The sequence below is a fragment of the Gymnoscopelus braueri genome, assembly GCF_963280865.1.
Source record: "Gymnoscopelus braueri genome assembly, chromosome: 24".
NCBI lineage: Eukaryota > Metazoa > Chordata > Actinopteri > Myctophiformes > Myctophidae > Gymnoscopelus > Gymnoscopelus braueri.
Genome location: NC_137626.1, coordinates 21,582,360 through 21,606,671, shown reverse-complemented (window position 1 = coordinate 21,606,671; position 24,312 = coordinate 21,582,360). Strand labels below are relative to the sequence as shown.

The window sequence follows — 24,312 nt, the reverse complement described above, 5'->3', positions numbered from 1 at the left end:
TTGTGTAGTCGGACATCGTCGACCAAACTACATTGGATGCTGGGGTAACGAAATAGACATGAGTAATGCTTAACTTACAGTAAGTATACACTGTATGGACTCTCATCCAAAAGATCAGATTTGGCCTATCAGTCTGAACGTAGTCTATAAGTCATACTCTGATCTACTGGCTGGTTGGTAGATAGATAAAGTACTCACCAAGCAATAAGATGAGCAGATGGATAGTAGGGGCCCAGCAGACCAGCTGCACTAATTTACAACACTGGTTCTAAACTCTGCCACCACTGCTGGTGTTATATATTCTACCACATAGTTAATTACAATCACCTGGTGTCATTGGAATACTGTATGACTGCAATTAACCGAACATTCTGGTAGGATAGAAAGCCAGCAGTAGGGAGTATTGCGGCACAGAGTTCAGAACTATTCTAGACGAGTTCATGTGGTTTGCAGTCCCTGAGCGGTCTCTGTCTTAAGGCCCGTTCAAAGTCCCTAGATGGGTCTGAAACGTATGTGTTGGTAAGTACTCTCTTCAGAGCAGAGTACTTACCAACCAAATATATCTAGAGACAACCAATTAGATGGGGGCAGAGTACACAGCAAACAATTGGATGGAGGCAAATTACAAGAAACCAACGATCTGTGTCCCCCTCGTCTAGTCACCCTATACTTCAGCTCTGTGGTGCTCCAGCTAATACGGTCTGTATGGAACTTGACTGGCTGGTTCACACTCAGTTCATCGTTTATTTGAAGTCCAAACTTGCTTCAGATCATTGAGAAACAATAGCAATTTAATTGTAGTTTGTACGTTTGTTGCTTCAGATCATTGAGAAACAATAGCAATTTAATTGTAGTTTGTACGTTTGTTGATGCTCTCTCTCTCGGGTCTTGCTTGTGTGTAACTGTACTAATGCTTCATTTATTCTGTCGTACAACTGTGTTGTTTTACCAGATCATAACGTGTCGCATCCGTGATACGATGTGAGCTTGTAGATTCTTCACCTTCTTGACCACTATCCTAATAGTACGTTTAAATTCAATTCACCTGGTGAGCCAGCTGGTACAAGGTGAAGGTAGAAAACCAGTAGTACCGGGGGCCACTGATCTTAAATGTAGCTTTCCTCTTCTACCCCGGATTTGAACCCAGTTTCCTTTTTTTTACCACTGAGCTAATAGAGCCTGCCTGCCTGCTTGCTCAGGGGATAAATTGAATCTTCACATCAGATCCTGTGTAGGTGAGACACGACCTTTGACACAAGGCGCTAAATCTCTCCATAGAAGAGCAGGGAGACAAAATACAGCCACCCTAATTGTATAAGTTATATTATATTAACATACTCTATACTGATTGAAAAAAATGACAGTGCCGCTTTAACCCATTTATACCCGAGGCCGATTCTAAAAACGCCTTCTAAATCCTGACCTAAGTTTTCTGAAAAAAAAAAATATTTATTCAAAAATAACAAATGTATGTTGCTATATACTGTACATAGCAACAGATGGGCTAAGGTAAAGGGGGGCATGTAAATTAATGCGATGCACAGGAATCACAATCATACAGCTACACACAATGTACAAAACGAGAGAGAGATTCAAGAGGGTTTATCTGTCACTCATTTATAAAGGTACAGTGAAATATTGAGTGGCATGTTACTGTACGCAAGACTGCTAACAATAACTATTACAATACAAGACGCAGACATTTTGGACAATATCTAATAACCGATTAATTGCCAATATTGCAATACAAGCATCCAGTAGGATTTACTTTCACCTGTTATACAGTAACTGTGATTGAGGGTGGCAGATGTAAATATTTTGGAAAGCAACAACACATGGTCAGAAACCTACCTAAATAAATACATTTGCCATGTGCCAGGGGAAGACACTCGCGATGCACAAATAATATTTAATAGTGTTTAGAGAAGTTGTCAAAAAACACATTTATGTGGAATGGTTATCGTGAAAAATATAACGGTAAAAGATTATATCAAAAATAACTTTGAGAAAGTTACATAGTATATCATGAAATCAAATTCCAGCTTGTATTGTATAACACTGGATTTGATAAAACTAATGTAACAATAAAGATGAGACGCAGATTATATATATATATATATATATATATACACACACACACACACATATATATATATACACATACACAGTGTGTGTGTGTGTGCATGTATGTGTATATATATATATATATATATATATATATATATATATATATATATATATATATATAGTACACACACAGTGAAAAAGGATGGACCTTCCATAAGGAAGGGACCGCTCACTCGAGAACAGAGTTGGACAACTTACTACTGCATCAAGTGATTTATTAGCACGCCGCGTTTCGCTGTGAGCTTCGTCAGGTGCTATGACACTATATATATATATATATATATATATATATATATATATATATATATATATAGCGTTAGCAGCAATAAACAGAATCTACAATTAATTTGTAAATAAAGATCATTCCTATAGATAGTACTTTTAGATAAACACTATCGTGAGTGGACAAACCAGCCTGTTCCATACATACTGTATTATGCTATGTAGCCTATATAGCAATGCAGAAGGACATCGCTTGGTTATCAAAGATACAAACGGACCATTTCACTTCATGAGTTGTGTAGAACTGCCACCAGACAGAAAAAGACTGACCATCCTCTAATAAAGCTCTAAGTGTGTGTTGTGAACAAGAGAGAGTTTATTTACATGTAAGAGAAGGCTCTTCTATACAAGCTGACACGCACATACATAGAGGGGTGTTCCGTCGTGGACACACTTTACAAAGTTCTCCGGTCCTCTCATACCTCCGCTCAAACCAGTCATTCCTTCGCTACTGTAGCATGTCCACGAAAGCATCAAACTCATCAATGTTTTTCTCGTAGACGGCCAGCTTCTCTGGAAGAGAGTCCTGGAGAGAGAAACGTCGCAGTGGGTTAACGCAGTACCACTACTATTAACTCATTTCCTGCCAGAATTATTTCAGATTTTTTGCTGTAGACTGCCAGAGATTTTTCATTGAAAAAAAAAGTTCTCAGGAGCCGAGATACAGATTTTTTAAGTTTTAAGTTAACAAGGAATTGGATAGGAGTTTAAATCTTTGATATATCATATCTCCTTGGTCTTTGGGTCTAAAAATAAGAAAAAACGCAACCATTATTTTATACTTCAGCTATCCAAAAATAGCAGATATACAAGCTCATAGCGCGGCTATTTTTGGAAAATCTTGAACATTTGGTGCAAATCTTTGAATATATATATTTTTAAAGCAAACATTTTAACTCAAATCTTTGCTTCTGAGGGTCCCTGGGACAAAATATGTTTTTGTTAATTTTGGGTGGTCCTTGACATGAAAAAGTTTGATAACCACTGATATTATAGCAACATTATCGAATCGGCCTCAGGTCTTAATGGGTTAATGTACACACACACACACGTTCTGCACTTCTTTCAACGCCAATAAATTGGCGTTTAAATTTACTGTTTAAACCAGGGGGGTCAAACTGGCGGCCCCCGAAGGAGTCCAATGGGGGGGAGACAATCCTATAGCTTTGCTTCAGTATACATACCAGGTCATCGGCCATAGAGGCCTGAGAGCTGATGTGCAGGGACAAACTGGCCAGTTGTGGAGGGTTCTGGAACTCCCTGTAGAAGGAGCCCAGGTCCATGGGCAACAGGTCATCTTTGGAGAAGGCCGGTTTCTGACAGAACAAACGTGAACCAAGGATGAACATCAAACAACTGTCAGTCGTTTTTGTGAAATTACAGCTTACCAGCTTTTCTGGACATGCTTCATTGCCCCAGGGGTCTGTACTTGTCCCCCTCCCTTTTCACCCTCTACCTCAAATCTCTTCGGCGAAAATATAGTATCTACAAGCTCACAACGAGTTGAAATGCGACGTGTTGTGAGCTTGGAAAACCGCTATTTTTTATTCATTTATTTTACAAGACAAAAAAAAAACTAACAAAAAGGTCATGGGACATTCAATATTAGCCTGGCGTAGACAGACTATATCACTGCGTGGATATGAGTCTGGTGCTTCTATGAGGAAGTTTTTTTTCCAAGGGGGCGGGATCAAAACAATGACTCTAAACGCAATTGGTTAGACCTACAAACCAACTACCAATTACAGTCTCCCATATTCGAATACTGGGCCCTGATTGGTTACCCACGTCTTCTGGAGCAGGAAATGGATTCTCTATGGAGCGGTGCCAGACCCAAATCCCAGAGTGCAATTTTTCTTTGCACTCGCAGATTCGTCTGGTCCCAGGCTAATTCAATATACCAATATACAAGATTTGCCCAAGATACAAGGATGAAAATGTAGTACTGATACTTAAACCCAGAATTGTTTTAATGATTGTTGCTACTTCCGTCCAGAAAGGTTGAATTACAGGGCAGAACCAAGAGATGTGTATTAGAGATGCGCGGATGGCCTCTCGTCACCCGAATCCGCATGTACAAATTAATTATCCGCCCGTTATCCAACCGCAATAATTATATTATCCAATTTTAATATCCGCATCAACCGTTTTTCCCGTATGTCAAAATATTATTATTTTCTGGTATTCCCGTTAGTTTTAGTATTAGTTGTGCGATGCGATCGGTGCTGCTCTGCTGCGCAGAGTCTGTATGTTCAGCGCAGCAGAGCAGCACCGGTTTAAAAAAAAGAAAAAAGACGCACCGACATTCCATAGGCTAAATCGATGCATTTTGTGATCGCATCGCACAGAGGCTACTCTACACACTCACACAGACACAAGCACGCAGAGATTTAGCTATTTTATGGATAGATATATTAGATGTCATTAATTTATTTACCACAATATTTCACCCGCGGTTTATCCGATATTAATTAATAATTATATTTGATTGACCCGAATCCACCCAAACTGCGGTTAACTGCGGCAACTGCGGCAACCGCGATCCGCGCATCTCTAATGTGCATGATCAACCATGGTCCCTCCACATTCCCTCCAGCAGGTTGCCAGTTTGTTTGGTACTAATAGAGAAGCGGATCTGTTTTTTCCAACAAAAGTCCCTCCAGATCAGAGAATAAGTGGAGGTTGTCTGCATTTCCCATGCATTCAGCCACATGTCTTCATTTAGATCAATGTCCAGCTCTTTTCCGCATTGCTGTTTCACATATATTGTGGAGTCCTTATTCAGTGACCTCAGGAAATCTGCTATTTTTGCCGAATGTTCGCTTATTACGACATGCCCAGATTAGGGATGCCAGGGTTTGTGTCGTTAACGTAGACCAGTGGTTCTCAACCTGTGGATTGGGATCCCCAGGGGGGTCCCCACATAATTTTGGGGGATCCACAGATGATTTTCTTAATGTGCAACATTGTTTTCTCACTCAGCAGTAAACAAACCAACATACAGTTTTAAGTGTATTACAGGGTATCTAAAGTGACAATTTAAGGAATTTAAGGAATTTAAGACATTATTAATTACTAATTACTAAATTTACTAAAATGAAATAAATAGAAATAAGACAATTACTGCATCAAACGTAATCAACACACTATACTATAAAAAAACGAATATAAAATGTCAAATAATATAAAAGAGGCAAAATATTTGCTCACAACGCTTGTAGATCAGCTATTTTCACAAAATGTATCTGCGGAACTGAGTCGACTGTAATGCCTCAACTCCAACAATTCCAAGTGCTTATCAGGTTGGGGGGGGGTCCCCAGTTCAAATATGATTATTTGGGGGGGGGGGGGGGGGGGGGCACGGCCTGAAAAGGTTGAGAACCACTGACGTAGACCACAATCAATATACCATCAACTGATAGTTCAATGTATCCATGCAGAGAAAAGTTGAGATCCTTACAAAGTCCACCATGACGAAGTCATCTGGTTGTTGTCCTGAACTCTCAGACTCCTGGGAGTGCAGACTGCCCTGCAGGGGGGAGGGCGCCTGAGGGGAGTCAGGGGGTTGAACCTAACACACACACACACACACACACACATCGACAATAGTTAGTGACACTCTACTATAAGGTTCTCTCTTGCTTTCTGTTCAAATGTTCCTTAGTTTGATGTAAAGCATTTTAAAACTGACATACTCTCCGCTAAATCTGTTCATACTTTGCAAATACTACACTTGTAGACACAGAATTATGTTCAGAATAAACCTTAGGTAAAACCTATTATTAGCCACCAAAGCCAAATGTAGATGCAACTGTGGTGCGGTAAACAAAAATAAAAAATCTAATCATGTGGATGCACATGGGAGCAGTGCATTTACAAAGTGGATTTTGGACTATATTTGGCCAGCCTGTGACGTCAGAGGTCTAAGACATACTGAGTCATATGATGTATACGACTCCAAATTTGGGCACGGTTTCAGCCCCAACAGAGCACCATTTGCTTCCATTCTCAAATTAAAGTTCTATATTTTAAAAGGCATACTGACAGTGTGCAAAATAAACGTGGCGCTCATTGGTCCAGCGGTTTGAGATTAGTGAAGTAACACAACAAGGCTAATGGAAATAAATATTGTTACCATGGGGTCGTTCTCCTCATTGTCCAGACCTCTGGGTGCAAAGGCTGCAAACGGCAAGTCCAGACTTGCTGCCACCTGCGCACACACACACACACACACACACACACACACACACACACACACACACACACACACACACACACACACACACACACACACACACACATTAAAGAACTGTGCAGTACAGTTGAATCAGTTTACCCTACATTGAGAAACTCAAAGCTTTGTAACCTTGTTAGATCGTGCAAAGAATTGTGACACATGCTTTGTCTTTATGTTATGGAATATTGAGGCTTTATGTGATGTTATGACTGATGAGTATACTATACAGTAATAGCCTAATGTGGAGTAATATTATTGTCATTTTTTTTTAGTATTTTAAGACATAGCATTAATAATATCACCTATTTACCAATACTATAGTAATACTAGTACAAAAACAGTCCAAAAACAGTATATTATAACCTATTTTTACTTGATATAGTGTTGATATTTCTTAACAGTGTGACTTTTCTTTTCCTTTTTCAATTATTTTAAACACAAATCTTCTCTTCTGGGGGTTCCTGGCACAAAACCTTTTCAGATGGTGGTCCGCGGCCAAATACATATCAATTCGGGGGTCCTCGACATGAAAAGGTTTGAGAACCACTGGTTTTAAGGGACAGACCAACCTGTGTGTTGGGTTTATTGACGAATGCCCCAACTCTCCTGGTGAACGCGGTCAGTGATTCCACCGGGTCACAAAAAGGAGACGCACTCCTCCTCCCCGCTTCATCTCTCCTTCCATCACTCCTCCCTTCTGTGCTGGACAGACCCTCATCATCTCCACTGGAAAGAGAACGAGAAATTATATTACATCAGTGTCAAAGACTAACGGCTTAACTCGCTTTACTTCTTTTTCCACTACAGATAGGACCTATAGGAAATGTAGCGTGCTCCTGCCCTGGTGCAGACAAGCGACGGATTACAGACATAATGTTTGGGATAGTTTTTGTTATAACTACTTCTAGATACCCGACTTTTGCAGGGGGAAATATTGTTTTGCTTTTGCTCATTTGGTTAACGTAGAGTTTTACTGTGTGCGACAGAAGTGATGCAAGGAATGAGGAGTGCTGGGTGGTGAGGTTTAGTCATAACAAGTGAGTTTTCAGAGATATCATAGAGTGGCACATTTTTTTAATGTATTTACAGCATCAATCAGCATTCTGTAGTCTTTTCAACTTCACCTTTGCCCTCGATGGTGGTGATATAAAAAAAAATCGACCCTCAACTTGCTGACGGTACTCTCTGGGGGCAAGCTATAATTATTTAGGTCCTGTTGTAATTTGTGGTCAGGTTACAGGTGCTCTTTTAGGGTGTTTTGAATGTCCACCACTTTGGTCCCATATTGGGATGGGTCTTTTATTTCTTATAAATTACTTCTCTCCAAAATAGACAAAGATCAAATAAGAGTTGTAAAGAAAAAACGGAATAGTTAATTCATTGTTACTACATCCCTAATATCATCAAATGATAGAGGAAACGTCTTACCTGCTGCCAGGAGTGTGAGGGGCGTGGTCAACTGTCGCATGAGCATCAGCCCCATGAGCGGGTTGGGCAGGACCCAACGCAACCCCGCCCTCCTTCCCAGCATGCAACACCTTATGAGGAAAATGATGAAGACAGTTACCAGTGGCCAAATACAAAAGGGACTGCTCACTGAGTTAAAGGAGGAGTTCACCCAAAAAATTATTTATTTTCTATCAATTGCACACCCCATGAAGCCTTGAATACATGGATTTATTTAGCTTTTTGTCACATTCCTAAGCCAATACTTTGATGCCCGGGTGTATTTCCGGTAGGAGACACAAATAATCTACTTTGTGTCTCCTACCGGATACATTAGCCGGTAGGAGGCAGGAATCAAATTATTAGCTTAGGAATGCGACAAAAACACAAATAAATCCATGGATTCAAGGCTTCATGGGGTGTGCAATTGATAGAAAATAAGTCATTTTTTGGGTGAACTACTCCTTTAAGTGAACAGTGTATGTGTGTGTGTGTGTGTGTGTGTGTGTGTGTGTGTGTGTGTGTGTGTGTGTGTTACCTGGTGTGGGTTGACAGCACCAGGGTGACAAAGGTCAGCAGCTCCCCCTACAGCGGTGTGCTGATATGACATCCTTGAACTGTACAACTGGAGGGACAGATGGAAAGAGAGACAAACTCGTATTTTTTTTAAAAGAGACGGCGACAGACAGATAGACATGAGAGAACAGAGATAAAGAGAGAGCACATACAAGGATGTTTTAAAAAAGGGTTGAGGAAAGCCAGAAACAACAAGGTTAGAGGAAGGTTGTCCAGTCTTTAGAAAGCTTTAGCTAAACTGAGATCTCCATTCATACTTTACCATAAGAATCAAAACGCCAAATGGCGAAGACGCTAATCTTTTACATACAGATTTGTGCAAAAATTTCAGTTTACACTTACAAACAGACACCATCTTTCTCTCTCACTCCACAAGCAATAAGACTCACAGTGTGAGTGACAGGTCCAGCGTGTTGCAAACTGTCCAAGGGGAGGGGCTTAGACGCCTTTGCAGGGGAGGGAGTCAACGTACACACACACTGAGACGGGAAGACACACACACACACACACACACACACACACACACAGGTCGCAGATGCACAGCAGAGAGAGAGACAGACAGAGACACGCAGGCAATTCAGAGGCAAGGAAACAGAGAGAAGGAACAGACACAAACGGGGGGACAGACAGAAGAGAGAAAAAGCAGGAGATGAAAACATTTGTAAAACAGTGGGGAAAAAAAGACAAAGTACAGAATATAGATGGTGGTGTGAAGAAGAGAACTTAAGAGTGTGATTGTCACTGTGTGTCTCCGCGTGCGTTTGCTGGGTCATACCTGAGAGGGAGGGGAGGTGGAGAAGGTGCTGGTGCACACCTCCTGGGAATCTTCAACTCCTGCAAACACTCCTTCCTCCTCGCCTGGGGCTCTTGACACACACACACACACACACACGTGAGAAAAGTGTAAAAATGGAGTGTACAAATGGACCCGTAAGATTAGATTAGATGAGATGAACTCTATAGATGAATTTCATTCTGTTTTTATCTGGTTATGCTCGTTTTTTTATGACATGAATTCTTCTAGTTTTTAGGATTTCTTTATTTAGATCGATACAGTATTTTTTGGCACCATTTATTACTTTACAAATCTTTGCCGTCTTTAACTAGGCGAAGCATAATCTCGTTTTTTTTTCTCTGAAGCTGCTTGCAGATGTAAAACAAATGACAAATAAAGCAATCTTGAATCTGAGTGTTTGGATGACCAAGCAGTTACCTCACTCAATAGTGACAGGTCAGTGATCATACTTGACTGACACCAGACCTCATATACATGACACCGTGTATCGGTGGTACCATCTCTTAGTACCTGTAGTTACAGGGCTGACCCGCGTTGTGGTGGGCCAGGTGGTTGCCATAGGGATGGTCCAGGAAGTGGTCCACGATGATCCCCATGATGGGAGCCGAGCGCTCAAACTGTCTGCAGACGGAGCAGAGCAAAACCACAGGACACTTGCTCAATAGCACCTTCTACAAATTGACTAAGGCCCTCGCCTGCACTGACAAGAAAACCATTACAATGAAATGATGGCTACTGGCCAGCGAGAAAAGCTTTAGTGATAAGGGTATTTGTAGAGTGATGTCTGAGGGAACATCACTTTTCAAAAGATGTCAATACATTTTAAAACTGAAAACTGAAATGGGACATTCTGCATAATGAGTACTTTTACTTTTACTTTAACTTTTTGTACTTTTACTCAATTACATTTTGAATATCATGGTTTTGGCATGGCATTTCTAAATCATGTTTTGATACTTTTACTTAAGTAAAATATGCGAGTATTTCTTCCACCACTGAATGCCACATTCAGTCTGTATGGTTGACCCGAGTGTGTGTGTGTGTGTGTGTGTGTGTGTGTGTGTGTGTGTGTGTGTGTGTGTGTGTGTGTGTGTGTGTGTGTGTGTGTTACCTGTTGGACATGAATGCCAGGTTAGTGCGGTAGGCACAAGACAGGGTGACGGTGCCAATAGGGGTGCCCACTACACCCACACGTACAGTCTGAAAACCTACACAATAAAACACACAACAGACCCTTTTAAATGAAACTGAACACATTTAACTTCTTTTGTCGTCCCTGAACAAACATGCATTCGTTTTGGTGTGAGCTGGACAGACAGTGAAGTTTAGGACCGGTTATAAGTTACCTTCTCCTAGTCCACTAAGCTGGACCTCACCAAAGTATATCCTAGAGGAGAGGAGAGGATTCATTTAAGCATTAAAAAATAAAAATATTAGAAAAATGTGCTTCAAGATTATTAGATTAATGTAAAAAGTATCAATAGTTGCAGACCTACTACAGTACAGACACCAATGTTCTTTTATGTGCACAAGCACCCACGCGCACACACACACACAGTAAGCAAATTGTGAATACCTGTATAATATGACATAGTCATGTCCCTGCTTTCTGGACAGTTTGTATGCAGGAGTGACTCTGGTGATAGCCAGTAGTGACTTCAGCAGGAGGGACAGGCGGTTGTACACAGTATAAGACACCTTAATATCTTTATCACACCTGCAGAGGGACAAAAACAACATATAAGTGACAATTATGTACACACTGCGACTATAGCAATTTCAGAGTGATATTTCTCCACTTAATCCTTCCATGTGTTGTTACTGTCACTTGCTGCTGTGTCAACCCAATTTCATTACTGGGATCAATCATTGTAATCATATTTCCTATCCCTTTGACCCAATAACTACAGGCCCCCGGTGAAAAACACAATGAACCCCACTCACTTTTCATTCATCTCCACGCACCAAGTCTCCAACTCCATGGAGTCACCCTGGTGTGGAGAGAGAGAGAGACTTTATTAGGATTAAATCACAGTTAGTTCCAACATCAACGTCTCCGTGTTTGTTTGTGTGTTTGTCTCTGCAGCTAAGCTTGCATTCTTTTCTACTATGTTTGTGGTCATTGTCCAAAGATTTGTCTCCATGCAGCCTGTCTCCTCTGGTTGCACTGTGATAATGAAATGGAATCCTTTATTATACCGCTACCCCCATTGCCCCATCCCTTTTCATACACACACAAACCCAAAACATCACATGCACCAGACAGAAAGAAAGAAAGAAAGAAGGAGAGGCCAGGATACGGCATGCTGTTTCTAATAGATGTTATAAATACTTTATAAATCTTCAAGGGAGAGTTGGAAGAGTCTTTTGGTTTCCAGTCAATGGTGTGTTGACAAAACGTGCAAAACCATTGTTCCGTATTTGGATACTCTTCTGCCCAAAAAGGGCTGGCTTCCAAAGGATATTTAACCTGAAGTATCAACAGGTATGTGGAGGTCTCAAGACAGAAGGTACTGCTACTTTTACCTCTGTTACCCTGGCGAACGCAGTGGTTAGCATGGCGTAGGGCAGATGCCGACTGCAATCTTACCTCTGATGTCTTGAGGGAGATCTCCACACACATGGAGCGACCGATGCCTGGAAGCTGGCCGGCCAGGGCCTTCTTAGCTTCATGAGTTACTTCAGGTATGTCCTTAATGGCCAAGTTGAACTGGAGGAAAGTACATACACAGAGAGAGACAAAGAGGGAATGGGTGGAAAGCAGAGAAGGGTAACACAATACCCTGAACTTGGAAGACTTTTCAAAACAGCCATGAAAACCGAGACGAAAACAGGACCGGGAGAGAAATCGCTGGTGCAAACAGATCCGTGTCCATAGAGTCATGGGACAATAATATTTATCATTCGACACTACAGTGTGTTACGTTAACTGCTCAAAGTGAATGTGGATTGGATAGATGGAATGGTGGAGGAATGAGGGGTAGCGCTTTTCCAAACCGCTTTGGACGCTTTTCATTTTCCATTACTATTTCATGCCTACAAAGGCCAACTCTCGAGTGCTGTTAATTATTTTCCATAAGCTTTAACTAGACCATTATACTTCGCTGACCTGGGTTCCTCAGCTGTCTATACTTTGCCCTCTCCTTTTTCCCCTCTACACCAAATGTCTTCGGCAAGATTAGCCGATCTACACATTCTACAGACTCACAACAACGCTGTAAGTTGCGAGTTGTGGGCTTGTAGATGTGCTATTTTCGCATGTGGTTAATAGGCAGCCTGACATCTGTCCTCCAGGGAAGAGAGGTGCAAAGATGAGAGATAGGAATGAAGCACATAAGGCTTAAGGACACAATCAAGCATTGAAGGAGACGAGTGGGGAATAGCGTGGTTACCCAGTCGGAGCCGGTGGGTGACGAGGAGGAGCGAGTGCAGATCTTCTCTCCCAGACGAGCCTGGACGATCACTTGGACAGTCTGAGAACAGGAAATGAATGATCTCATCTCACCAATCAGGAAATAAGACACCGACCAATCACGGTGCGGGAACAGATAACACAGGAAATGTGCATACCAGTTATGAAAATACATACGAAAAACACAACTCCACAAACACACAGAAAAGCCTCGACTTCAACTGCTTAGAAACACAGATACTGTACAGAATCAAGTAACAGGTTTAAGTCTTTTAAATTGTGTCCATTGAGCCAGAAAATCGTATCGTATTAACCACGTAAACTCCAGTGTATATACTTTGTTGACCAGGGTTCCACAGGGCTCTAAAATTGTTCCGCCCCCCCCTGTTTCTCTCTACACCAAATCTTTGTCGAAAATAACATATCTAATTTATAAGCTCACAATGTTGCGAATTGTTGTGAACTTGTACATCTGCTATTTTGCCAAATGTTCGCCTATTACGAGATGCCCAGAATTGGGATGCTACAGGGATCATGTGGTTAAACTGTATTTATTTATAAAAAAAGGTTTTGTTTTGACTCTGTGAGCTTTCCCTCAGTGCAATCACATGGTTTAAATAAAGATTGAATGAATTTATCCGTTACTTGATCCATCCTTAATAAGGCCTATGCCGTGACTCTCAAAACACCCAGTGTGAATCTATCTGTGCAGCAGTACTGTTGTATGAACGAAAATAAATAAAGCTGTTTTAATAGCACATATTTTTCAGGTCAGGTCTAAAAAAAATTACCATAGCAACTGTAAACAGAAAAACTGAAACCAAGAGGGAAAAGTCCTGCATTCTAAGTTAATGATACATGATGAGACTACAGAGATAGCAATAATCTATTAGCAGGAGAAGATAACGTAGATAGCCCTCAGAAAGTAAGTCACTTGGTCATTTAAAGGCAAACGGCAACATTATTTATCCAAGAAAACGTATCTCCTGTTCTCTGACCTTCAAGGCGAAGAACTTGATGAATTTGTCCAGGTCCTTTCTGTCCTGGGAGCTCAGGTCACCGTGACCGTCCATGATGTCACAACCCTGTCACAACACCACATGACAACAATACAGAAATAAGTGTTGATCAGGAAAAGACAGAATTTGCCACGTCCAAGACTTTTCTCTCTTCAAAGGAATACAAACTATTATTTTGTAGCCATGTTTATTGAACTGAATTTCAATAAGGGTAATGAATGCTGAGCTCAAGCCTGTGGAACACTGGACAACACTAAGACAACTAATATTGTAATGAACAGTGACAATCATCTTAACTCTCATTTGATGTGCAAGCCCTGTCTTCAATATAATCCAGGTATTATTATACGTGGTACAAACACTTGCAAACCATATAGAAATAATTTGTATAAAAAAATCTTCCTTATCAAGGCAGCTGTTCAAACATGTCTCCTCTCCCTTTCTACTGGGAGTAATCCTCAAGAATAGACATGATGTAAACGTTGTTTTACTCTGTCTCCTCTCACTTACTATACACTCAACAATAGCTCTAAATAAGGCTTGAGCCTAACTACTGAATTACTTTCACCTACAGTATACAATACAGCAGTTCTGTAGAACCCTGTGAATACCTTTTTTTGGTAACACCATGTCTATAATGCATTATACTTATAATATATTATAATCTGCAGGTTATCACTGTGCAGCATCATGTGCAACATTACATCAGCTAAATAAAACAAACAGTTGCTCATAAATTTGTCATGGTGTTTCTTTCATGTGTGTGTTCACACACACACATTTTAAATACTTGAATTGGTCGGTTGGTCATCATGTAAAAAAAAAAGTATCCTAACCTATAATGTACAATTTTACAGAAACCTTCTGGTGGCAAAGTGTAACTCCACAGGTTTTTTGCAGTGATGTGAGGGCTTAACAGGCAGCCTTGTGCTAAATATACAAAATCATGGCAGAAAAGCCAAGGTAATGATGAGTATGCTAAACTTTAAGTCATTTCTCCTTCAAAACCGTGGCTGCAATTCGGAACTGGCCCTTGTAAAAAAAAGTCAAACGCCTACCTACACCCATCCCCCCAGAACCGTTTACTGTACATATTTTTCTTTTTGATTACTACTCGTTTATATGATGTTTTTACATAGTATTGCATATCTGTCTGTCATTAAATGCTTCGATGAATTGAGTACACATGGACCCCAATGGAAACAAGCCATAGTGCCTTCTTGGGTTTTAATCCTTTTAGCATCCCTTTGTGCAGAACTGTACTTTATGTGTTTTTTTGGGGTCAACTGTTGATAAAGTATTCAAATCAAATCAATCAATCAAAAACTATAGTCAATACTAGAACATAGAGACAACAACAAAAACATCGACGTGGGTCAAATCGTATAGAATACCAATTACATTAGTACCACCACAGTGTTGCAATGCAGCTTGAATTTGACAAAATTGACAAACTTTTTTAGCTGTTTTATACCTACTATTATTAGCTCCTGGTGGTGGTTCTGTAAACATTGCTCAATATTGTTCAACCAACCAATGGTGGCCCGTGGTGGCTAACGTTAGCATCAAGCTAACAGCGTTATATACTTACACATCACAGAGGAGGAGAATCTCTTGGGTGTCTTTTCTTCCCGTGTTGAACCTATGCAACACAATGTAGTATTTAAATACAGAAATAACGAGATGTGTCTACGTTACACACGGTTACATGGCTGAAGAACAGGAGACTAAAATAAACAACAAACACACTGCAGTTCTTCTGCCAGCGTTGCCAGATTTTGCGAGAGAAATAAGCGAGGTCTATGAAAAGTTTAAACAAGCCCAAAAGAAGCAACTTGAGCCACTCACATGAGCACTTTAAACCGCACCAGCTATTTGAAAATAGCAGATCTACAAGCTCACAACGCGTCACAATGCCACACGTTGCCGTTGTGAGCTTGTAGATACGGCTATTTTCAAAAAAACATGTGGAATATTTGGATATCTTTTTTTGAAACATTCTAACTTCACAAATGCTCCCTGGTGGCCGTGGCACAAAACATTTTCATGAAAACATTTGAGAACCACTAGTTTAAAAAAATTAAAATAAAAAAGCCTAAATAAGCAAGTACACGTTAGAAACAAGCCCAAAAAAAAAACTACCCCGGTAACCAATTTTTACAAGCAACTTTACAGAAAAACAAGACCAAAGTCGCTTATAATAAGCTGACATGGCAACACGGTCTTCTGCCAGCTGGCCCAAATACACACATGGGGTACGTTTTTTGCCTTTATAAGTTTATTGTAAGGATATTCAAATTACTTCATAAATGTTATCCTGTCAAGACCAATTATTATAAGATTGATATTGACACACTTTTTTATTTTTTGTGGAAATGTTGACGAAACACTATCTCATTTATTTGGGGATTGTACTTACTGTCATGTATTTTGGATTGATCTTAAATAATTTCATAAATTCCAAAATTGACTCTATTCAAGCATGTATTTATTATTCTCATACTTTGAAACGTACTTACATATGTAAAAACTCTAAAGCTATGAAAACCAGAAGAATCTGTGAAGAATATATTGCCTAAAGTCTCTAACCTCGAGCTTATTTATTATTTTGTCTTTATTTTTTTTATTTTTCCAGTATTGTAACTGCATTTTGTCCGGTTATTTTTAATTGTAATGTTGATATTTTGTCCATTAAAAATAGTAAGTTTATTGTAAGACACACCAGTGGTGGAAAAAGTACTCATATATATGTTTTACTTAAGTAAAAGTTTCAATACTGCAATTGTAATCTAAGTAATGTAAAGTATACATGATGTGAGGATGCACAGTACATCATTATCAGACTTAATTTGATCCTTCAACTTCTTGTTTATGCCCCAAAATGACTGGATATACAGGTTTTGTAGCAGAAATACATTCAGGTAAAATAAGTACCCTATGTCATACAATTGTTTACTTTCCCTGACGTGTTTGGTTAGCATTACATATGTAACAGCACTTTCGCTCCACCACCTCAATGTACCCCCCCCCCAGTTGAGAGAGAGAAACAACACTATTAAAAAAAACATGGACTTTATCAAAGAACATGGTGACGTGTTGTGCTCATGTAACAAAACAATTTATATTTAAAAAAATAAAATAAAAAACATTATCCACCGAAACAGCGATTTCCAATCACAGTGAACTGTCGTCAAGTGAGTTTGGATGTTTGGTTAGCATTACATTCGCAACAGCACTTTCGCTCTACCACCTCAACCCCAGTTTAGAGGGGAAAAAAACCTATAAAAAATAAAACCTGGACTTTATAAAAGAACATATTGACTTGTCGTGCTCATGTAACCAAATAATGTTTTTAAAAAATATATATTATTATTATTCTAAACGTGATGAAACGGCGATTTCCAATCACAGTGAACTGTGGTCAAGTGGAGTTTGGATGTTTTGTTTACTAGGCTTATTGCTTCGTTAAAAGGTAAGGCTATTCCTCTGATCGCATACAAATGTAGATTTTCGACTACTGGGGAACTGGTAAACCTGTTCTTTGTGCTAGATCGGTGGTTTTCAACCCTTTTCATAGCAAGGTCCATTATTTATTCGGCATTTGAGCCACGGATTCATCACCATTTGATGAGATCTCTAGACTCTCCCCAAGACTTTGAATTATGTATTGAATGTGGTACCATAGGAGAGATATGCAGGCAAACGTTGATCAAAAATAACAATCCTTTAATTAAGTAATGCAGATGTTTAACCATTATTAAACTTTGGAGAGCGTAAAATAACGGTTTCATTCTACACTCTGAAGAGTTAAAGATCTCTAAAAGGGTCCATTTGGTTTCCAACTCTCCATCATTTTGCTGGGGACCACCTTGAAGGAACCCCCTCAAGGACCACTGGTGGTCCCCTGGTTGCAAATCACTGTGCTAGAACGATCAACTTCTTTTTAGGTTGAGAGCTTTTTTTATACAGATATTTGCATTGAAGCTAATGGGCTTAGCTGGGTGCATTGCATTGTTTATCCTGGTACATTTTGGATGTCGAGGTTGGGAACGAAAGGCTTGGCTGTGTAATTTAATGCAAAAAAAATTGATATATTGATTGCAGGATTGATAGATTTCCAAGAATGCAATGCACTGCAGATCTCCACCAAAGCCTGAAAAATGTCCAGTTAGTTAGCTCATTTGAAAGTTTGCCCTAGTGGTGGCGCTAGAGGACGAGGCCGCCACACACAGTCTTGGTTTCTGACCATTACTGAAGTAAAAGTATCAATACCTCAATGTAGAAATACTCTGTTACAAGTGAAAGTCCGTAATTCAAAATGTACTTAAGTAAAAGTACAAACGTATTGGTATCAAAATGTACTTAAAGTACCAAAAGTAGAAAGTACCAAAAAATGTCCCATTCACAAGTTTTCAAATGTATACAAATCTGTTGAAAATAGCAGATCTACAAGCTCAAAATTGCAGTGTGAGCTTGTAGATCTGCTATTTTCAAATGGCCAAAATGTATATATGGCTGAAGTGGTTAATGTATGTTTTGTAATAATAATCAAAATCTACATAGTAACTAAACAACTATAATTGTAGTGGAGTAAAAGTACAATATTTGCCTCTGAGATGTAGTGGAGTAGAAGTAATTTAAGTACTGAGTAAATGTACTTTAAACCACTGCCAAAATCTCGGTTTCTGAGCATCAGTGTGCTCACCTATGTTCTCCTCACTATTATGATGTCTCCTCAAAAACTTTGGTCACTAACGTTACATACATACAGTACTTTCACCTAGAAACCCCATTCAACATTTTTTAAATGGACACGCATGCTTGAACCTTTTTACTTTGAAATGTTTTGTCATTTTTTTTGATATTTAACTTTTAAAATTTAGGTGATACAATTTTGACACCTCCCTATTCCTTCATACTTTCACCTAGAAACACGATTCACACTTAAAACTTTAACTTTACTGTGTGGCTATGCATGCTTGAGATGTTTTACTCTGGAATGTTTTATAGTTTTTAAAATAGTTAACTGTAAGCGGTAAGCGCCCAATGCAAAGTCAATGGCAATTTCAACCATTTTCTTGTCATCTGTTTGCAGGCATGTTACTTTCAACATGCTTTAACGTACATACTCTATTTCAACTTAACCCATTGAGACCTGGAACGCATCTGTGTCACTTTAGATGTCTTTGGCTATTCAAAAATAGCAGATCTACAAGCTCATAGCGCGGCACCGAGTGCCGCGCTACGAGCTTGTAGATCTGCTATTTTTGAAAAATCGTGAAAAAAATATTTTTTATATTTTTTTCAAAAATCTGTTAGGATTTAGAAAACCTTTTAAGAATCGGACTCAGGCCTTAATGGGTTAAAAATGTTGAGCTATGAGCTATGGACTTGAATCACTGTGATCATATTTTACACTGCTACTACGTGGATGGTGATTTGGGGCGGTAGATAGGCAGCTTACAGAGTGTAAGATATCTGCAACGGAAGTCTCCTGTCTGACTGTCCTGTAGTCATGGCGATAGGTATAGCTATTCTGGACTGTGACCTGCTGCTCCATGGACGAGGACACAAGACTCTGGACCGCTTCGACCTGGACTCTGTCTCCGATCACTTCCTCCTCACCACGTTCGGCTTCCCAAGGGAGTTCATACTGTATCTGGTGGAGTTACTCCGAGAGGTGAGTTTATTCTGTTTTAGACTCTGTTCTCCTGACTGTGAAGAGTTCACACTCTATCGCTGAACAGTGTGAGCTGTAGTGTTGGGTAAATTATTGTGTTCTGTTTCTGTATTTGACCCCCATGCTGTCAATACTAGAGAACAAGTCAAGACTGTCCCATGATCTCTTCCTATTAACTCTTCACAAGGAATTCATACTTTATCTGTTGGAATTATGTAGACATCGGTGAGCGTCATTGTGCGTTTGTGTTTTCTTTTCACACTTTAAGTTTACGGAGAGGGCAAGAATATGGGAGTTTTGTTGATTTACAGCACATCTGCTGCCCTGTTCATACACTACATTACAAAGTGTGTGTGTGTGTGTGTGTGTGTGTGTGTGTGTGTGTGTGTGTGTGTGTGTGTGTGTGTGTGTGTGTGTGTGTGTGTGTGTGTGTGTGTGTGTGTGTGTGTGTGTGTGTGTGTGTGTGTGTGTGTGTGTGTGTGTGTGCGCGTGCGCGCGCGTGTGTCAGGTTCTGTGCAGGCGTACCCAGCGGTCTAGGGCCATCAGTCCTGAGGTTCAGGTGTTGGCCGCGCTAGGCTTCTATACCTCCGGCTCCTTCCAGACCTCTATGGGAGACGCCATAGGGATCAGCCAGGCATCCATGTCCAGATGTGTGACCAATGTCACCAGAGCGCTGGTGGAGAAAGCTCCGGAATTCATTACACTTACCAGGTAAAAGAAACAGTAAACAGAGATGAACCCCTGTTATCACTACTATTACCAATGCCACACACTTTTACAATTACTACCATTGCCATAATAATAATATTTATTATTATCATTAATAGTTTTTCTTTTCTTCATCAGGGACCCTAGCAGCAGAGATCAGTCTATAGAAGAGTTTCAGAGAGTGGCAGAGGTGCCAGGGGTCCTTGGAGTGCTGGACTGTGTTCAGGTATGTGATATAATGTAATGCAATTAATATAATATATAATATGTTATTATATATGATGCACTATAATAGGATGGAATAGAACAGAATATATAATGTTCTTTCTTGTCCTGGGAGGGAGCCATTACTGCGTCTAATTGCGTCGGTTTCTCTCCTTACCCCTCTCCCCCATGTCTGTACCCACTCTCTCTCTCTCTCCATCTCTCTCACATATAGTCCAAAACGGTCACTTTTCAGGATTCAAATTCAAAAGTAGCAGATCTACAAGTTCAAAACACGTCGCTTTGTGCCGCGTTTCGAGCTTGTAGATCTGCTACTTTTGCTACTTTTGTGTGACGCTGCCGTATGATCAAGTAGGGTGTTCATTTATGAAAAAAACACAAAATGTTAAAATATGGAGATGAGAGGTTTCTCCCCAACAGCGACTGAATTTATTTGATTTTATTAGACGTCATACAGGAAAAACACGTTACATCATGTTCATCGGAGAAACGTCAAGGATGCAAACACAAGAAAGTCGTGCAACTTATTTCCATTGTGGTCGACCTTGCGACAATATCCTCATCCTCTCCATCCTCTGTCCTCTCTGTTACCAGGTGGCCATCAAAGCTCCCAACAGCGAGGACTCGTCGTACGTCAACAAAAAGGGTTTCCACTCCATCGGCTGTCAGCTGGTGTGTGACGCCAGAGGACTGCTGCTCAGCGCTGAGACCCACTGGCCCGGTGGACTCAAGGACACAGAGATCCTGGAACGCTCTCAAGTCTACAAAACACTGCAGGGAGCGGAGGAAGGCTGGCTACTGGGTGAGTCACGGATTACGCAGAAAGAAGAGTAGGGATATTATGGAGAAGTGTCAAACAAGGTTATAATAGTTTTGGATTTTTCATTTTAGTTTAGTTTTAGTTGGGTTTGAACATTGTTTTTCTAATTCAGTTAGTTTTAATTCATTTTTAGAGCGGATTTGCTCGCTTTTTATTAAAAGTTTTAGTTTATTTTTTATTACTTTGGGTTATTTCTCAGGTGCAGGATTGAAAAGGTAAGTATTGTGAAATAAACAAAAGATAGTATTTAAAAATGTATTCAGTTACAGATGAACCACCAACCATCCACAAAGAAAAACTAAGGGCATTTTGTTTATAATTTCAGTTTGTTTTAGTTAGTTTTGTAAACACACAATACAGTTTCAGTTAGTTATCGTTCCTTTTTTTTATTGTAGTTTTCATTTAGTTCAGTTAACGAAAATGTTTTCTCAATTTTTGTTTCAGTTTTTTCGTTAGTTTTCGTTAACTATAATAACCTTGGTGTCAAACACAAACAGCGGGGATCCAAAATAGTTTCTAAAAGAGATTTCACCGAATCCTTTGTGTAGGTGACCTTCGCTACCCTCTCAAAAAGTGGCTGATGACTCCGGTCACCTGCCCAGAGTCCCCAGCGGAGGTCCAGTACAACCTCGCTCATTCCGCCACGCATGAGATAGTGGACAGAACATTCCGGGCCATCCAGACGAGATTCAGATGTCTGGACAGCTCCAAAGGATACCTGCAGGTGCACAATTCTGTCCTATTCTATCCAAGTCTTATTTTTATTCTGTTGCCATTCAATCCGGGAACGCATCTGTGTCACTTTAGATTTCTTTGGATATTTTTTTTTTTTAAATCGTGAAAATGTGTTAAAATCTTTGAATATATATATACATTTGTAACTAAAATCTTTGCTTCTGGGGGTCCCTGGAACAAAATATTTTGAGATCGGGGGGGGGGGGGGGTCCGCAGACAAATACATATCGTTTTGGGGGTTCTTGACATGAAAAAAGTTCTGAGAACCACTGATATTATAGCAACATAATATTTTTTTTAAATAACTGTTAGGATTTAGAAGACATTGGTAGAATCCCCAGAAGCAATAAGATTTTAGTTAAAAAATGTTGCTTTAAAAATTATATATTCAAAGATTTGCACACATTTTCCACAAATCTTTTTCAAAAATAGCAGATCTACAAGCTCAGCTTGTGTATCTGCTATTTTTGAATAGCCAAAGAAATCTTAAAATGACACAGATGTGTTCCCGGTCTTAATGGGGTTAATTACACAAGGATTATGGAATCTCTCCATAAATACTTCCTGCCTTCATCGGACCTCATGTTACCACTGCTTTAAGTGTTCACCATGATGACCTTCTCCTCTCCCAGTATTCCCCAGAAAAGAGCTCAGCCATCCTGCTGGCATGCTGCGTCCTCCACAACGCCTCCCTGCAGTCCGGACTGGACGCCTGGACCCTGGAGAGGACGGACCCCCTGGAACAACCCGACGCGTTGGAGCAGCGTCCTGAAGACAGGGATCCAGAGGCAGAGGACAGACGGAAGGAGCTCATATTGAATCACTTCAGCTGAACCTCCTGCAATACATCAGTAATGTTGTGTGTCACTGTTATGTTAACCCATTCAATGCGGGAAAGCATCTCTGTAATTTTTGATTTCTTTGGCTTTTAAAAAATAGCAGATATACAAGCTACATAAATCTTGAACATTCAATGCAATTTGGCAGATTCTACAAATGTCGTTTTGAAAAAAACGTATGTTGCAATATCAGTGTTTCGCGTAAAACGAACCCCCAAAATGATATGTATTTGGGCGTGGACCCCCATCTCAAAATATTTTGTTCCAGGGACCCCCAGAAGCAAAGATTTGAGTTAAAAATGTTCGCTTTAAAAAACATATATTCAAAGATTTGCACACATAAATAGCAGATCTACAAGCTCGGTGCCGTGCTATGAGCCAAATGAGCCAAAATGACACAGTATACACGTTCCCGGATTGAATGGGTTAATATTAAGGCCGGATCAGATTTGCCAGGTGCGTCAGAGACTCACCCATCACCAAAAAGGTTTTCGGGTTCAATCCCCCATAGCAGTCAAGACACCATGTGTTCCGTCAAAGTGCAGTTGAGCACGGAGTACACATTGATTCCTACCTGGTGGTCACTTCGTTGTAAGTAGCTCTGGATAAGCAGCCAAAGAATTGCATGGGATGCTTGGGATGTAGAACGTACATTTTGGAAAACCGGCATAGGGCCGCACACCAAGCCACTGAACTGAAATCTGGGTGTAAACATCTACATCTACCAATTTATTACACTTACCAGTTGTTGAGGGAAGAAGCCCTTTCAATATACTGTACTGATGATAGGACTGGTGTTCAGCAACGTACTGCATATTGTAACTTTAATGGAAACAAAACTTTTTTTCTTTTCTGTTTTGTTCCATAGGAACTTAATCACTGCAAAGTTTCCCTTCATTAAAGTTTTTTTTTGTGATGCCTTAACATGAGTGTACATATTTATATATCCCATTAAAACAGAAAAAAGCATCTGTGTCATCTTAGACTTTTGCATTGGCTTTTCAAAAATAGCAGAAATACAAGCTCACAGCGCGTCACTTCATGCCGCGCTGCAAGCTTGTACATCTGCTAATTAAAAAAAAAAAATCTGTGTGAGAACTTCTGATTTAGAAGGCATTTGTAGAAACGGGATATGCCAGTAAAGGGGTGTGTGTGTGTGTGTGTGTGTGTTTGAGAGAGCGGGTGCATCCACACATGAGATACAAGTTGACGCTAGTTGTTGCAAGCCCTTGTTCCGGTTCTGGCCATTTCTGGCTGTTATTCAATGAAAAGCGGAACCCGGATATTCGCTTCAGACGCACATCGGGACAGTCTTTCCGTTTTTTCCTATAACATGGGAGTGGATGGGACTTCCGATGACTTGTATCTCATGTGTGGATGCACCCAGAGAGAGAGAGAGAGAGAGAGAGT

At 40.1% G+C, this 24,312-nt stretch overlaps 2 protein-coding genes across 3 annotated transcripts; one reads left to right on the top strand and one right to left on the bottom strand.

The window, feature by feature from the left end:
• Positions 1-2,197: 2,197 nt before the first annotated feature.
• atg13 (ATG13 autophagy related 13 homolog) lies at positions 2,198-15,654 on the bottom strand. 2 transcript variants are annotated; one of them, XM_080421870.1, is made up of 18 exons: positions 15,487-15,654; positions 13,875-13,961; positions 12,857-12,937; positions 12,055-12,174; positions 11,409-11,455; positions 11,041-11,181; positions 10,811-10,851; positions 10,576-10,672; positions 9,975-10,085; positions 9,444-9,534; positions 9,058-9,147; positions 8,631-8,717; positions 8,075-8,184; positions 7,216-7,372; positions 6,545-6,619; positions 5,870-5,980; positions 3,594-3,725; positions 2,198-2,935 (listed from the first exon to the last, which is right to left on the bottom strand). In XM_080421870.1, the coding sequence occupies exons 2-18, from the start codon at positions 13,947-13,949 to the stop codon at positions 2,858-2,860; spliced, it is 1,644 nt and encodes a 547-aa protein (XP_080277996.1). In that variant the 5' UTR covers positions 13,950-13,961; positions 15,487-15,654; the 3' UTR covers positions 2,198-2,857. The 2 variants fall into 2 exon arrangements, with proteins under 2 accessions (XP_080277996.1, XP_080277997.1); XM_080421871.1 differs by lacking the exon at positions 9,058-9,147 and having other exon boundaries at positions 2,199-2,935.
• A 1,611-nt stretch (positions 15,655-17,265) lies between these two features.
• On the top strand, positions 17,266-24,299 carry harbi1 (harbinger transposase derived 1). The gene is made up of 7 exons (XM_080423116.1): positions 17,266-17,367; positions 19,409-19,575; positions 20,084-20,286; positions 20,422-20,509; positions 21,103-21,310; positions 21,877-22,052; positions 22,696-24,299. The coding sequence occupies exons 2-7, from the start codon at positions 19,411-19,413 to the stop codon at positions 22,894-22,896; spliced, it is 1,041 nt and encodes a 346-aa protein (XP_080279242.1). The 5' UTR covers positions 17,266-17,367; positions 19,409-19,410; the 3' UTR covers positions 22,897-24,299.
• Positions 24,300-24,312: the final 13 nt, after the last annotated feature.

Excerpts from the sequence above, each read along its gene's own strand:
- harbi1 (XM_080423116.1), top strand. The coding sequence starts at position 19,411 with ATGGCGATAGGTATAGCTATTCTGGACTGTGACCTGCTGCTCCATGGA. Across the intron at positions 20,287-20,421 it reads GAATTCATTACACTTACCAG|GGACCCTAGCAGCAGAGATC; the intron begins GTAAAAGAAACA and ends TTTCTTCATCAG. Across the intron at positions 22,053-22,695 it reads GCTCCAAAGGATACCTGCAG|TATTCCCCAGAAAAGAGCTC; the intron begins GTGCACAATTCT and ends CTCCTCTCCCAG.
- atg13 (XM_080421870.1), bottom strand. The coding sequence starts at position 13,949 with ATGGACGGTCACGGTGACCTGAGCTCCCAGGACAGAAAGGACCTGGAC. Across the intron at positions 12,175-12,856 it reads CACCCACCGGCTCCGACTGG|TTCAACTTGGCCATTAAGGA; the intron begins GTAACCACGCTA and ends ACTTTCCTCCAG. Across the intron at positions 2,936-3,593 it reads CCTCTATGGCCGATGACCTG|GACTCTCTTCCAGAGAAGCT; the intron begins GTATGTATACTG and ends TTCTCTCTCCAG.